This window comes from Lutra lutra, chromosome 10, assembly GCF_902655055.1.
Source record: "Lutra lutra chromosome 10, mLutLut1.2, whole genome shotgun sequence".
NCBI classification, from domain to species: Eukaryota; Metazoa; Chordata; class Mammalia; order Carnivora; family Mustelidae; genus Lutra; species Lutra lutra.
In genome coordinates, this window is record NC_062287.1 from 109,811,952 (window position 1) to 109,827,339 (window position 15,388).

The following is a 15,388-nucleotide window of genomic DNA, read 5'->3' on the forward strand; positions in this document are numbered from 1 at the left end:
CTATCAGCTGAGCCCCCGGGACCTCCACCAGGCTCCGTCCTCGCCCACCCTGGCAGCCCCATCCTGCCTTGCGCCCCAGCTGCCTGTGCAGCTGCCTGGTTGCTCTGAGAGCCCGGGAGGCACTCCAGGCCGGAAGCTGTGCCACCCCCCATCTGCGTCCCCTGCAGCACGCACTGTAGTGTTCTGTAGGCGGGAAGGACTCCAGTACCCGGGGCCCTGAACACAACCTGCTGATAGTGGATGAGGGAGACAGAGACGAGCAGGAGGAAAGGCCTCGGGGACCCAGGACTGGGATGCCACCCTCTAGAGCAGCACCATCCAAGAGAAACATGACGGAAGCCAAACACGCAATCCTCTGCGTTCTAGCAGCCACATTAAGGAAAGAAGAGAGCAGGGCGCTTGGGTGGTTCAGTGGGTTAAGCCTCTGCCTTCGGCTCAGGTCATGATCCCAGGGTCCTGGGATCGAGTTCCGCATCAGGCTCTCTGTTCAGCAGGAAGCAGAAGTTCTCTGCTTCCCCAACCCCCCCATCTGTCTCTCTGCCTCCTTGTGATCTATCAAATAAATAAATAAAATCTTAAAAAAAAGAAAAAAGAAACACCAAGTGGAATTACTTTTTGTTGTGTATTTTAACCCAATATACCCCCAGCCCTATTCCAGCAGGTCACCAATGGAAGAAATACGAGAACTACAGTTTAATGTAACATCGGCACATAAAGCACAGGGACAGCTCACACTGAGCCGCAAGTGGCTGTGCCTGCTGCACTGGACAGCGCAGTTCTAGAAGACAAGACCTCAAAGCCCAACGTCCGCCAACAAACGGGGAGCCTGTGGAGCAGGGGACCAGGCTCGAGATCCTCCCACGTACACTCACGAGCACACGCCTATCCCAGAGGCCTGGGCGCGCTGCTCTTTGGCCATCCCATTCTCAGGTACCTGATTCTAACCTTTTTGCTATAAAAAATACTGAGGGGATTAAGAGATTATGAGAAGGGCAACATGTTCCTTCTCCTGGGAGATAACATTAAGAACAGGCATCAGAGGAAACACATAATCCCATATTCTCTCTCTCCTAAATGGCTTTCCTCCTCCTACCTGGGCTCAACTTCACCACCCGACTTACACGGGCACATATGTCTGTGTGGACATTTAGGCAGGCAATGCAGCAGAACATTCCCACCTGTGAAAGTCCTAAGATCATTAAGACTTCACCCCCCACCTTCCTCTAGGCCAGCAGGAGATGGACTCTTGAAGCCAGGGGCTCCAGCCCTGGTGCCCACAGGCTTTCAGTAGCCTCTTCGCCGAGCTGCGCTCAGGCTCAGTAAAAGGAAGACAAGCAGTAGTACGGTGGCTTAGGGACAGGGTCTGGTTCAAGTGAAAGTTCTAATTTTGCTGTCCTGACCCAGGTCACTGGGCCAAGGCACTGGCACTGCCCTGACTTCTTTATGGTGAGCTCTGGCTTCACTCCTTCCCACAAGTTTCTCGGCATTTCCGCAGTTACTGAAGAGAGCCCTTTAATTAAAATGAAGCTATGGGTTTATACTAGTATAATAGTTACCACTCTTTTGTTGCAACTATTTTGGCTCCATTTTGTTCAGATGAGTATCTATTACAAGGTAATATTTCAAATCCACTGTCAGTTGCAAACATTCGCAAGTAAATAAATACCTAAAACAGAAAAAAAATTATCTTTGTATCAAATCGTTTATCCTATTAGACTTGCTCAGTTATAAAAAGCAACCCATCACCAACAATGTAAAACATTTAAGATAATTAACAAACTCTGTTGTTTCAGTATTCACTAAAATTTAAGCTTTAGTTTCCTCTTATCCAAACAGAAAAACAGTATTAATCTTATCAATAAACCTACATGTTCCTTGAATAATTTCTCCTGCATTTTGTTCTTGTTGAGAAAATAATGCCGTGCCCATTCGCCTGAAGTCAAACATTTGAAGGCTTTCTCCAAGTGTTCATCTTTCTTAAAACGTTCAATGACTTCCTTTAGTTCCTCTTGCCTTCCCTTAATAGGCCGAAATCTGAACAAAATCAAAACATTCACTTTAGTTATCTGTCATCATCCCTGGTACACTGCTGTGAGCTCCTGAGATAAGAGATAATAACCTAAAAACAGCCAGACTTAAAAAAGACAATAATCAATAATCTTGATAACTACTGCTCAAGTAATAGTGCTCACTAGGAACTAGAACTTCTCTTTCTTCAAACTGTATGTCGATATTTTTATTTACTGTTACCTCATTTAACTGAGAAATGGCCAGAGGACTCAGAATGAAAGCTGTCTGACTCAGGCTCACGCTAGCCAGCTACTTCGGATGGTACAAAGTATCTAGAACAGAACGCGTCTACCTGAGAGTTAGAATGACAAGACTTTTTAAAAACATGCAGAACCAAACCAGAAGAGTGCAAGGCAATGAGCTTCAGAGGAATGAAGCAAACAACGTCATGCTGTCAACAACATTCTCCATGTGCACAGTTAGAAAAATCCCAAACCAACTAGTATCCCAGGAGCTCCCGACACACGTCTTAACATTCTAACACCCACGTGAAATCAATCTTTGATAAGTGCATTCAGAGAGCGAAGGAGAGTTTTGCAAAACGCACAACTCTAGCGGGGAAACTGCTGAACCGGTGATCTCAAAGGGAAAACCCGCTGGGGTAGAATCCTGAAGGGCTTCTACGTAAAACCAGCCATGCCTTCAGAATACTGCACCATCGTGGCCCGAGAAAGACTGTGTAAAGCCCCTTATTCGAAAGCTGTTCTCTCAGTAAAACGTGTACTTGCATCTTAATTTTAAAATTTCTTCTTGTGTCAATTTCCTTTGATTTATTTTCCCAAATAAAGTTCTTTTGTTTTGTTTTTGGAATGTCCAACAATAAAATAGGAGCTAGACTGCTATTCAAATAAACTGTTAAGAAGAAACTATTAGTGGTGGAGATGAAAATCTATTTGAACTACGCATCTTACTCCAACAATTAAAACTGCATGTCTTGTGAACCCTGAGCGCATGAACGTGGAAGTAAGATCTGGCACTAACTCCAGCACGGGGAGAATCCAAGCAGATAAGGTAAGCCATCACACAGGCCCTCATCACATGTCAGTGAGATTTCAAGCCACAGCACCTCACCAAGCATTCTTTACTAGGTGCTGAGTACACAGCTCGTGTGGAAAAAAATAGGAGAGAAGACACGACTGCTGCTCTTGAATGGAAAAACACTCTGGGACTAAGAGACACACACCTGCACCCAGCCGCTAAGCAGGGGCACGGCTCCGCTACTGCAAGGGAACAGGGTACAAACCACAGCCGACAGCGCTTCCAAGTGTGGCGACTGCAACTAAGGGTAAGGTAAGTCACTGCTCAGTGACTGAGCAGTGAGGACAGTGGCGGCGGCAGGTGGAGTGAGGGAAGCTGAAGCAGAGGATCTTAACACGGGTGGATTCAAAGAGTTGAACAGGGGCTGAGGGATTCTGCTTGGCCAGCAACACTGAGGGAAAGTGCTAGAACAAAGAAGAGGATAGACGTGAGCCCCTGAGTGGGGGGAGTGCTGTTTACTGGACAGGACCCCTAGAGGACCTCCACTCTGGAAATGCAAGCTGACCCCCGCCGGGAACCAACAAGCCACAGCCTCAGGTGTCAGTTAGCCTCCCACAGCCAGTGAGCGGAACTATGAGCGAGACTCCAGGCGCACCGCAGAGAGATCATACGACCAAAGGGACAATGCCCTATATTATTTTTCATTCCAATCAATCAGCACACCAGCTCTCACAGGCAGGCGAGTGCAAGTCCTTTAAACAATTCAGAAGGTCTCTGGGCTGTCGGGATAGTGTTTCGGGGAACCACTGCTAAAACGATCTACAAAATCCCCTGCAGAGTTGTGGGAACATCCACACTTCCACACCGACAGAATATTAAACCGCTCACTCGCAGCCACCACAAGAGACCTCCTCAAGATTGGCTTTCTTAGAAGACCTGAACCCTCCTGGCCCCAGAGCGGCACTGGGAAGCTCCCTGCAGAGAAAGGACACAAACGGCAGCTGTCGGCTCGGGCACAGCTCCTCGAGCACGACAGACTATGAGATGGCGGGAAAGAGAGGACCCACGTTTTGAGGAGGAAGCAGAAAAGCCAGCGTTCACTTAGAGCAGAAGCGAGCAGTCGCCTGCGATGTCGGCGGCAGGGAACCGAGTTTCACGCTTTAAACTGACCCGATGACTCGACGCCTTAGAAAGCAAGCCCAAGTCAGGGCTAAATCCACCTCAAGCTCCTAAGAAGGCGTCAGAAGTAAGCTACAGACCTGAAACGGAGAAACGGAGGCTGGCTCCTCCCGACAGGCTTTCTGTGCGCGCTCCACTGCGGGGCACCCGCCCTCCCTCTCTGAAAACGCCTGCCAGCTCTCCTTGGTTCTGCTTCCTCTTTGTCCACGATGCCAAGGAACTCACACGCTGAAACCGACCCGAGACAACCGGCCGTCGGTCCGGGGGCAGTCTGTCTTGGGTCTCCCGCGCCCACTTCGTTTCTGCGTTCCCGACTTCGACTGCTTCGAGCACAAACAAAACCCCTGCAACTGTCCCCTGCTGCTACCCACTGGCAAGGACCTCCATTTCACATTAGATGGAATTTCCTGTCCAAACCCACTGTCTCAGCTGGCTGCCACAGGCGTGAAATGACAGTGAGGCAAAGGAGGAAGAGACGGTTCTGGGTGCAGACAGAAGGGGACGGAACAGGTTTTCGATGAGCCTATAGGGGCACATCAAAACCACCTGGCTGGAAGTTCAAGTCAAAGCCCATTACAACAGATACTGCGGGGAGATAAATTACTGAGTAACGTAATTGTTACAACTAACAGGGCCAGAGCAAAAGGCACTGAAAACCGTAGAAAAAAGTGAACTATTTTTTCTATTACTGAGGAGAAAAATACCCTTTGTCCTCTCCTTAACCACAATCGTTCTAAACCTACCACGCAAACTGTACAAAACTACCCTCACACCACGGTTCTTAGAGCTGGAAGAATATTTAGGTTATGAGAAACGAAGCTCCTGTCCATCAGTGAGGAAAACAAGGCCTAATGAGGGCTGTTAATGGAGGGACTATTACTACCAAGGCCTTGTGCCCAGTTCCACTCTCTGACGCAGACTCTGAGGGCCCTCTGCTGTTTCATGATCAGAAGAGGATTTGACCTGTGTTCGCCACTGAGCACAGCAGGGCCCAGCCAGAGACTGGGAGTGGACTCAAATATCTACTTTTGAATTTGGTATGGGGAGGGGGGTGGCAAATGGCATGGTAGGGTAGACAAGAGACAGGTCTCTGGCATTTCCAAATCAGTATGTCCCTCTTCTCTCTCTTAATACAAACTTTACAATTTTAAATGAACCAAACGTTTTTCTCTTCCCACATGTCTGATCCATGGCTGGTATAAGAAATACAAAAATATGTCACTTAAATCATTTATTATTAAAAAGGGCAGAAAGAAACATGAATTCACACTCCCACACACCTGTTCCCCACTCTTTCCAGAGACTGACTTCCCAGGTTTTCTTGCTATTTGGTTTTTCTGTTTCCAAACCCAAGGGACCACTGTGGCAATGAAGGGAAGCGGCAGATGTGAGTTAGCTGTACTACTGTGCCCTTCCATTAGCATGTACACCCAAGAGCTGACTGGAGGGAGGGCGAGAGAGGAGGGGGACAGAAAAAAGGGGGCAAGGGAAGGAGGGAGGAAGAGAGAGAAAATGCTCAAATATTCAAGGTATAAAATAAGACCGTGAGGCAACATTGCGAACACATTTCCCCCTTTGAAGAAAGTTCGACTGCACACGGACAGTTGGCAGACGCTGAGGAATCATGCTAGAACCACAGCTCCTCATTCCTTCTGGACCTGAAAGGAAACGACCACCAGAGACATACCTGGCTGAGTCCTGCAATCAGTGCTCAGCTAATCCCAGGGGGTGACTCCTGATCTTTTGATGAATGCTTTCTCTTAAAATTACCCTGTTGTGGAGTACAAGTGGTTTTTTTAAATGCAGCTATTACTAACATCAAACTACTTTAAACGGTTTGCAAAATGCTCTAAAAATCGTGTCTATGCGGACACCTCCAATTACTTAAAGGAACGCGGCACGGACTGACACAGGTTAGTTGGTATCTTCTTACTGTTCGTAAGACGCTCTACCTACCTCACAGGGTTGTTGTGAGGAAAACTGTCAGATTTTGAAAAATGCCTTGAGCTCCTCGAAGGAAAGGCGCTATATAAATGCAAAAACAAACAACAATGATAAAAACTATTTGTACAAGTTGTATTTATAACTTCTAAACAGACTTACAATAGTCGTCATCCCACAAGTCCTTACCACACTGTGACACCCAAGGGCTCTGGGAAGCTGTGGGCAGACTCAGCACAGTAACAAAGGCCGAGATGCCCAAATTCTCCTTCCCACACGACATCCTCTCCCCCTCGATCACATTAAGTTAGAACGCCTAAAAATGTCTTTATGTTTTCTAATCAAGCACTTGATTTTAAAGTCACATTTAAAGTGATTTATAAATTCTCACCCCACAATGGATACTAAAGTCAAATATACAAATAAAATTAGATGGTCACAGCAAAGGGTAAGACAGGCCTTAGTATAAATTGGATTAGAAAAAGAGAGAAAAGTTCCAAAATTCCTGGGAAGATTCTCCCCATTTCTGCATTGTGTTATTTCCTGCCCAGTGCCCCACACTCCCCAGGAGATGGAAACCTCCAGGACATGCCGCCTACAACAAGGGATATTAGGAAGGCATCCACCCCTGCTTTAAACTATCACCTCTCCATGTGCCTTTTTTTTTTTTTTTAAAGATTTTATTTATTTATTAATTTGTCAGAGAGAGAGAGAGAGAGACAGAGCATAAGCAGAGGAGCCTGATGTGGGACTTGATCCCAGGACCCTGGGATTGTGACCTGAGCCGAAGGCAGATGCTTAACCAACTGAGTCACTCAGCTGTCCCTCTCCATACGCTTTTTAAAAAATCAGAGACAATTAAAAAAAAAAAAAATCAGAGGCATGACTAGCAACTCTGCTCTCTGCTCTCAAATTCATATGAAATAATTATATTCATAATTCATATTTATAATTAACAGAAGTCAACTAAATCTAAATATTTCCTAATAAATTGAAGTTACCACTTTGTTTATACCATTTCTAGATAATCATGGTATAACCGTGACTTACTTGTCCATAAATGTAGGGATCTATCAAGATTAAAACATAAACACTCATAAGAGAGCCAGCTAGGGAATTTTTTTTTTAAGATTTTATTTATTTATTTGACAGACAGAGAGAGAGCACAAGGGGGCAGAGAGGCTGGCAGAGAGGGAGAGAGAAGCAGGGAGAGAGGGAGAGAGTCTCAAGCTGACTCCTGGCTGAGCGCGGAGACCGAAGCGGGGCTCAATCCCACGACCCCGAGATCACACCCTGAGCTGAAACCAAGAGTCGGACACTCAACTCACTATGCCACCCGGTGCCCCAGACCGCACGTTTTCACATGAGCCTAGGAAACTACCGATAAGGAACTTTTTAACACTGATGACATCATGACAAAGCTCAGGAGGTCAGACGGCCTAGGACCTTGCTATTCCAAGCACAGGTGGAAGCTTGTTACAAGCGGAGCGTCTCAGGCCCCAGCCCACAGCTCCTGAATCAGAAACTGCGCCTGCACAAGACTCCCCAAGTGACTCACATGTAAACTAAGTGTGGGAAGCAGTCGTCAAGGAGGACTTTTATTTAAAAATCGGAGTCATCTCCTACTGCAGAAGCTCATCTTTGGAACAAATGGCTGGGGAGAGGGAAGTGAATACACAGGAATTCTTTCCTAAACCACTGAAAATAATTTAATTCTGATGCAATGCTTTCTAAGACAGCTAACGTGTTCCCGTATTTCAGTATACAAGGCATGATGAATGTCATGTTCATTCTTCTCGTTCTTGATGACTCTGGGTCATAATTTTGGGCCTTTGCAGTAATACCCAGAGTATCTCTAAGACTGTTATATGAAAGTGAGTCACGTTTCTGAAATATTATCAGGACCTTCCAGGAGAACGGGCGCCGGCCTCACTGGGGAAAGAAGGGAAATGGACTCAAAACAATCCAAATCAGATTCTAACTGGATCTAGGGCATCCGGTCCTGTTGACTTTCTAGACCAGCCATCCACCTGCCTGCTTAGAAAATCTAGGTCTCTGCCCCTCTGACAGCCGGGGCTGTTTCAGTAAGTCTTCAAATCCACGGCAACTTGTCACTTCATTTTAGCAAGGAAAGGAAAGATCTATGATGACGGGAAATCACGTGAGAATACCAAAGGCTTGCGGCCTCTGGGTGGCTCAGTCGGTTAAGCATCTGCCTTCAGCTCAGGTCATGATCCCGGGGTCCTGGGTTGAGCCCCACGTCAGGCTCTCCGCTCAGCAGGGAGTCTGCTTCTCCCTCTCCCCCTGTTCATTCCCTCTCTCTCTCTCTCACATAAAATCTTTAAAAAAAAAAGAAAAAAGGAAAAAATACCAAAGGCTCATTTTTATCTGAATTACTTCTTTCTCGATTTAGAATATAACTGATAAATGAGTCATATGGTCTCTTAAATTCTAGCAAAGGGACAGAATCAAAACAGGAAAAGGGCACAAGACCTCCTCGAATCACCTTTACTCGCCAGTTCCTCCCTCACCCCACTACCAGCGACTAGTCACCTGGTGATCAGGTCCCTCTAGGGCCATCACTGGCCCTTGAGCTACAAAAATCAGTGCAAGTGTGAGGAGGATGGGAGGGATCAGGGCCTAGAACTGGCTTGACATTCTCAGTCCCTGCTGTTAACGCTCTTCACCAGCCTTGAAAACCCTTTGCCAACTCAAGTCAAGAGGTAAAGAAGAGTTGTGAAGTTCGAACTTAGTGTCTGGTGGCAATTATGAAATTTTCTAATGGTCTTTTTTGGGGGAAAGATGATGTTTAAGAGAATATAACAGATTTCACAAGCAATATAATACCACCTCATACAGAGGGCGTGTGATACTCAATAAAGCACTTATGCATCTCTCATCTGCGTACTGAACAGAAGCACGTCTTTAAAAATATTCACTTCTACAATGATTAGCTGAACCTCAAAGATTAAGCATGATGGCAAAATTTTCTATATACAGTTGCAATTATTTAAAAGAAGAAAAGTCTATGATAAAATCATGGGGGAAAAAAACCCCTGATGAACCTACTTTGAGCAGAAAAAAAATCACATACATTTTCAAGGTTTCACAAGATCTTTCTTTCAGCTGAGATAATTATCATTAACATGTAAAACAGAATATGAGATGCTCCTCCGGCTTTATATTTTAATAGAAACAGCCTGAGATAAAATAAGAACACGGAATTAAAACTGACAAGACCCTTAGAAGCTTTTGTTGCTTTTCTTGGCTCACATATAGAAAATCTCCTTTAATGTCATTTTAAATTCTGACTAGAAGTAAAATTAGCTTCTCTTTTCTTAAATTCAACATCATCATCTGCTCCACTTCAGGATAAAGACTCACAATTACCTAGTATTCATTTTGTGTGTTTGAAAACCTAAATAGGGATCAAGAACCAAGCTGGTCGCCAGGTCGTCATTCTCACAGAGCTCCTTGGCAGACATTCCCGAAGACGGTACATATCGGCTCTGCCCTTCAAATCCCGAATTACCATTACCTATGAAAAGGAAAGAAAGAAAAGTTAACTCAAATGGACGACGACTTCTATTTACCCATAAAACCTTTAGCTTCACTGCCCTCTCAAGCTAGTAATTAAGAATTGAAACCACTTGTTTCAATCTGTTTAATTAAGGACTGAGTACCTTTTGCATAAACAGGGAACCAAACATGGTGAATTACAGAGTCCTGTGGTTAGGAGAGGACAGGATCAGGGTTCCCAAGAACAGGGTCTGACCAGGTGAGAGAATCTTGGGCTCACAGGCCATGTGGGCCCTTCCCGGGAGACAGGAACAGGGATGAGCGAATGCCCATCACCACAGCAAGACCGCGTCTAGGGCCACTGCGGCTGGGGGAGGGGTGAGGACCCAGGAAGAGCACAGGACGGGCTCCGCAGTGAGTGCCAGCAGGGTGGCTCTCCAGGAGCAAAAGGAGTCCGGAGGACGCTACTTCACCTTCCTGCTTTGGGGCAGGAAGAGGAGAACGATCCCCACTCGGCCGGCGGCGGAGGCCCACCGGTTAGGAAGCTTGCCTGCGACTTAAGGATTTAGGTGGCAGGAGCGGGGAAAACAGTACAGAGGATCGCAGGCCGATTTCCGACCTATTTGAAACAGACTTTGAACGGATGGATACCAGCAGGGAAGTGCCCGAGGTAACTAACGGAACTAACTGGGTCTGGTGGCGGAAGACACCTCGCAGACAGGGAACGGGAAGGCCACCCTCGTCTGGGTGAAGTTTCATCAGTGCTGACTGGCGTTGGCTCCGCAGGTCAGGGACGGTCTTTTCAGCCATGTAGTTATGCCAACAGCGTAACTTTAAACCTCTCACAAGTAAGGCATCGAAGAATGAAGGACCCAGTGAAAGGTAACCTTTTCTTCACTCTCTCAAAAAACCAAATTTAACACTAAATATCCGGAAGGCCCTATGGAAAGGCAGGTGTATGTTTTGGAATCAAACCATTTGACCGTAGGTATTTAAAAGGTATCCAAGTTGTTGTATTTTCTACTTTATTGAAATGTAACTCACACACCACAGGATTCACCCATTTAAAGCACACAGTTTAATGGTTTTTAATGTATTCACAGAATTGCGTAGCCGTCACCACAATCAATTCTTCCACATTTTCATTATTCCCAAACAAACCCCATACCCATGAGCAGCAGTCACTTGATTTTCCCTTCCCTCAGCCCCAGCAACCACTGATCTACTCTCTGTCTCTACAGATTTGCCTGGTCTGCAAATTGCCTATCGATGAAATCATCCAATATAAGGTCTTCTGTGATTGGCTTCTTTCAATTAGCATAATGTTTTCAGGGTTCATCCATGTGGGACCACACAGCAGTACTTTGCTCCTTATTATAGGCCAAATAATATTCCATTGTGTGGACAAATCATCTTTTGTTAGTTCATTCATCAACTGACGGACACTGGGCTGTTTCCACTTTCGGGCTGTTATGAATAATATTTCTATGAACATTCATGTAAAAGTCTCTGTGTAGACCTATATTTTCCATTCTCTCAGGCACACACCTAGGAGGGAAGTGCTAGGTCATATGGTAACTCTGTGTTTAACCTTCTGAGAAACTGCCAGACTTTTCCTAAGTGGCTGCACAATTTTACATTCCACCAGCAGTGTATGACAGTTCCTAAATTCTCCACATCATCACCAACATCCGCTACTATCTGTCCTTTTAGATTTAGTTTGACACATTCTGGCGGCTGTGAAGTGGTATCTTGTGGTTTTGATTTGCATTTCTCGGATGACTAATGATTTTAAGCATCTTTTCACGTACTGGCCATTTGTGTATCTTTGGAGAAATATCTATGCAGATTCCCTTGCTCATTCTGAATTGGAGTTTGTCTTTTCCTGCTGACTTGTAAGAGTTCTTTGTATATTCTAAATGCCAATCCTTTATCAGATACAGGATATGAAAAGAAAATTTCTTTCCCTCCCATCCTGTGAGTTGTCTTTTCATGGTCTTGAGGTTATCCCTTAGAGCACAAAAGTCCGTACTTTAATGCATTTCCATTTATCTTTATTTTTCCTTTTGTTCCTTGTGCTTTTAGTGTCCTAAAAAACCACTGCCTAATCCAAAGTCATGAAAATATGTGCTTATGTTCTCTAGGAATTTTATACTTAAAGTCTTTGATCCATTTTGATTAATTTCTCACACACAGTGTGAAGTCAGGTCCAGCTTCATCCTTTTGCATGTAGATACCCAACTTTTCAGCATCATTTATTGAAAGACCATTCTTTCCTCAATTAATTTTCTTGGTATGCCTGTTGAAAATCAACTGATTGCAGATGTGAGGGTTTATTTCCAGATTCTGGATTCTATTCCATGGATATATGTCTAGCCACATACCAATATAATAACACTGCAGTTCTGCAGGAAGTTTTGAAAATGAGAAGTGCAGGTGTGCCACCTTTTTCTTTTTCAAGATGTTTTGGCTACTCTGGGTCCCCTGAATTTCCACAAGGATTTCAGGACTGGCTTGCCATTTCTCTGCAAAGGAGCCAACTGAGATTTTGACAGGGACTGTGTTCAATCTGTAGATCACTTGGGGAGTACTGCCATCGTAACAATATCAAGTTTTCTAATCAATGAACATGGGATGTCTTTCCATTTAGTTAGGTCTTTTTAAATTTCTCTCAACAATGACTTGTAGTTTTCAGAATATAAATTTTATACTTTTATTGTCTGCATCCTGATTCTATCCTGCTAAAACTCATTTATCAGTTCTAATAGTTTTAAGTGGATTCCTTAGAATTTTTTATACACACAATCATGCCATCTGCAAACAGATTATTTTACTTCTTCCTTTCCAATCTGGATGCCTTTTAATTTTCTTGCCTAAGTGCTGTGGTTAGAACCTCTAGCACAATGCTGAACAGAAGTGACGAGAACAGATATTCTTATCTTAGCCCTGATCTTAAAGGAAAAGCATTTAATCTTTCACCATTAAACAGGACATCAGCTGTGGGTTTTTGGAGACATTCTTTATCGGGGTGAAGAATTAATTATTTTATCCCTGGTTTGTCGAGTGTTTTTACCCTGGAAGGGTGTTGCTGAATTCTGTCAAATGTTTTTTCTGATCTACTGGAATGATCATATGGTTTTTGTCCTTCATATTACTGATACGGTAGTATTACATTAATTTTCAGCTATTAAGTCAACTTTGCATTCCTGGGATAATTCCCACTTGCTTGTGCTATAGAACCCTTCCCACTTCTTGCTGGATTTGGTTACTATTTTAGTGAGGATTTTGTATCCACATTTATTAGAAATCAATTGGTCTGTCATTTTTCTGGTATTTTTTCTTGTGATATCTTTGGTCTTGGCGGCAGAGTAATAGTGGTCTCATTGAATGAGGAAGTGCTCCCTTCTCTTCTGTATTTCAGATCAGTGTGTGAAGAACTGGGGTTAATTCTTTAAATATCTGCCAGTATTCACCAACAGAGCCATCCAGGCCTGCAATTTTCTTAGTAGTGTTTTTTACAAATTATGGATTCAACCTCTTTACTTGCTACAGGTTTATTTAGATTTTGTATTTCTTCTTCAATCAGTATTGGTAGTTTGTTACTTTCTATGTTCATTTCATCTAAGTTCTCTCATGTGTTGGTATCCAGGTGTTCAGAATATTGAGCCGTAACCTTTTTTATTCCTGTGAGCCTGTAGTAATGTCGCCGCTTTTCTTTCTCGAGTCTTCTCTTTTTCTTGGTTAATCTTGAGTAAAGGTTTGCTAATTTGGGTGATCCTCTTCTCTTTTCAAAGACTCAACTTTTAGCTTTACTGATTTTCTCTATTTCCCTACTTTGTAAATTTCTACTCTATTATCCCCTTCCTCCTGCTTGCTTTGTGTTTAGTTTTCTCTGCTTTTTCTGATGTTTTAAGTAAGAAGTTAGGTTACCGATGAAGAGTTATCTTTCTTCTTTTTTAATACAGGTGTTCACAACTATAAATTTCCCTCTAGACACTGCCTTAGCTGCATCCTATAAGTTTTAGTATGTTGTATCCTCATTTTCAATCATCTTGAAGTACTTTTTCATTTCTCTTGGATTCCCTCTTTAATTCATTGGTTATTTGGGAGTGTGTTGTTTAATTTCTCGAATTGTTATGATTTTCTAAAATTTCTGTTACTCGCTTCTAACTTTACTCCACTATAATCGGAGAACATACACTGTACGGTTCCAATCCTCCAACATTTATCGAGGCTTGTCGCATGGCCCAACCTATGGCCGACTCTGAAGAACATTCCATGTGCACTGAAGAAGGACGTGTGTTCTGCTGTCACGGGGTGGTGCGTGACACAGCTCTCTGTCGGGAAGAACTCGTTTAGGGTACTGTTTCAGTCTTCCTTCCCCGTTGGTCTTTGGCCTGGTTGTTCAATTCATCACTGAAAGCTGAAGTCAAATCACTGCTGAATTCTCTATTTCTCCCTTCAGTTTTGTCTGCCGCTGCGCCACGTACCTTGCAGTTCTGTCAGGTGAAGACGTTATAACTACGAAGGACGGAGCACAACTCCGTTTTGCTTCCCTCTAGGCTCTCGCGTTGTACCACTCTTGAGCAGTCACACTCAGCGTGACGCTGTCCATCTCCACACTCACTGGGGTTTCCCAGCCTGTCCTCAGAACCGGTCTGCACTTGGCAGAGTGCAGCATATGTAACAATCATTCTCTGTGTCATTATGTACCGTCGCCAATGAAACTAATGAGGCCAAAAGCCATTTGAAAAAGCAAAACAAAGAAAAGTAACCAAAAAAAGTTGCCTCATCCACTGCCCAGAGGCAATACCACTAGCTAGGGCCACGACACCTCTCACTTCCTTCAGGTTCCCATCACATGCTCCGGGGTGAGCAGGAGTCCATGAGGAGGAGAATCTATTCAGTTTTGGGCTCTCCCTCTAACTCCTATCCCAAGCGGGGCTTTCTGCCTTGTTTTCACAGCCGTAGTGACCTGTGCTGCTACGGAAGCACTGGGGGCAGCCCAGGCCCAGTGAAGTGCGTGAGTGTCTGGACGGCAGGGAGGGCACCGTCAGAACCGGTGCAGTGTATCCGAAACTGCTTCAGGTCCCAGGCAAACCCAGCTCGCCTCCAGACAGGCCAGCGGCAACGCAAACTAGGCTCTCCTGGAAGGTGGCGAACGTAACCTCGGGAGAAGCCGGAACAGAGAAAGCTGTCCTCCTTACCATGGCTGTACCCCCTCGGATACCTTCATCCAGCTGCCTACTCAGGTGCACAGTTATGCTGGGGCACGTTCCTGCTCTTAGAACCCTCAGCAGTAAGCCAGGAGGTAGCGAGGTACAAAAGTCGCTCGTCATCCCCGGCACTCCCGTGTCAGGATAATTGACTGTTCAGCCCGTATGAACAGAAACAACGGTGACAGTTTGGGACGGTGCCCTAAAGTCCACTTCCTCTGAACAGCAGACTTGATGACATATTGCTAAGCTTTCAAAGAAAAACATACTTACACTTACATCAGAAGTAAAAAATACAGTTTGAACTTGCAGGAAATCCAGTGGCAGCTCTTGAATATTTTTTTACAGAACGGACTGAGCACTTAGGTACACATTCTACAAAATGTAACTTGGGTCATGGATCTAAGAGCGTAACGACAGTGATCATATTAAGCGTTACACGAGAGGTACGCACATCAGGTGCTAATAAGAACTGTTTTAACTTT

General features: G+C 44.6%; 1 protein-coding gene across 10 annotated transcripts in view; it reads right to left on the reverse strand.

The window, feature by feature from the left end:
• Positions 1–15,388, reverse strand: part of KMT5B (lysine methyltransferase 5B) — a 52,666-nt gene that overhangs the window by 17,426 nt on the left and 19,852 nt on the right. For 8 of the 10 annotated variants that reach the window (XM_047690203.1, XM_047690205.1, XM_047690204.1 and 5 more), the window contains 4 exons: positions 9,559–9,706; positions 6,184–6,252; positions 1,869–2,034; positions 1,557–1,666 (listed from right to left, as the gene is read on the reverse strand). In XM_047690203.1, coding sequence (XP_047546159.1) covers positions 1,557–1,666; positions 1,869–2,034; positions 6,184–6,252; positions 9,559–9,706 — 493 coding nt within the window. Of the gene's footprint in view, positions 1–1,556; positions 1,667–1,868; positions 2,035–4,307; positions 4,445–5,914; positions 5,999–6,183; positions 6,253–9,558; positions 9,707–15,388 lie in introns of those variants that run through there. The other 2 variants (XM_047690208.1, XM_047690209.1) reach the window with 2 other exon arrangements.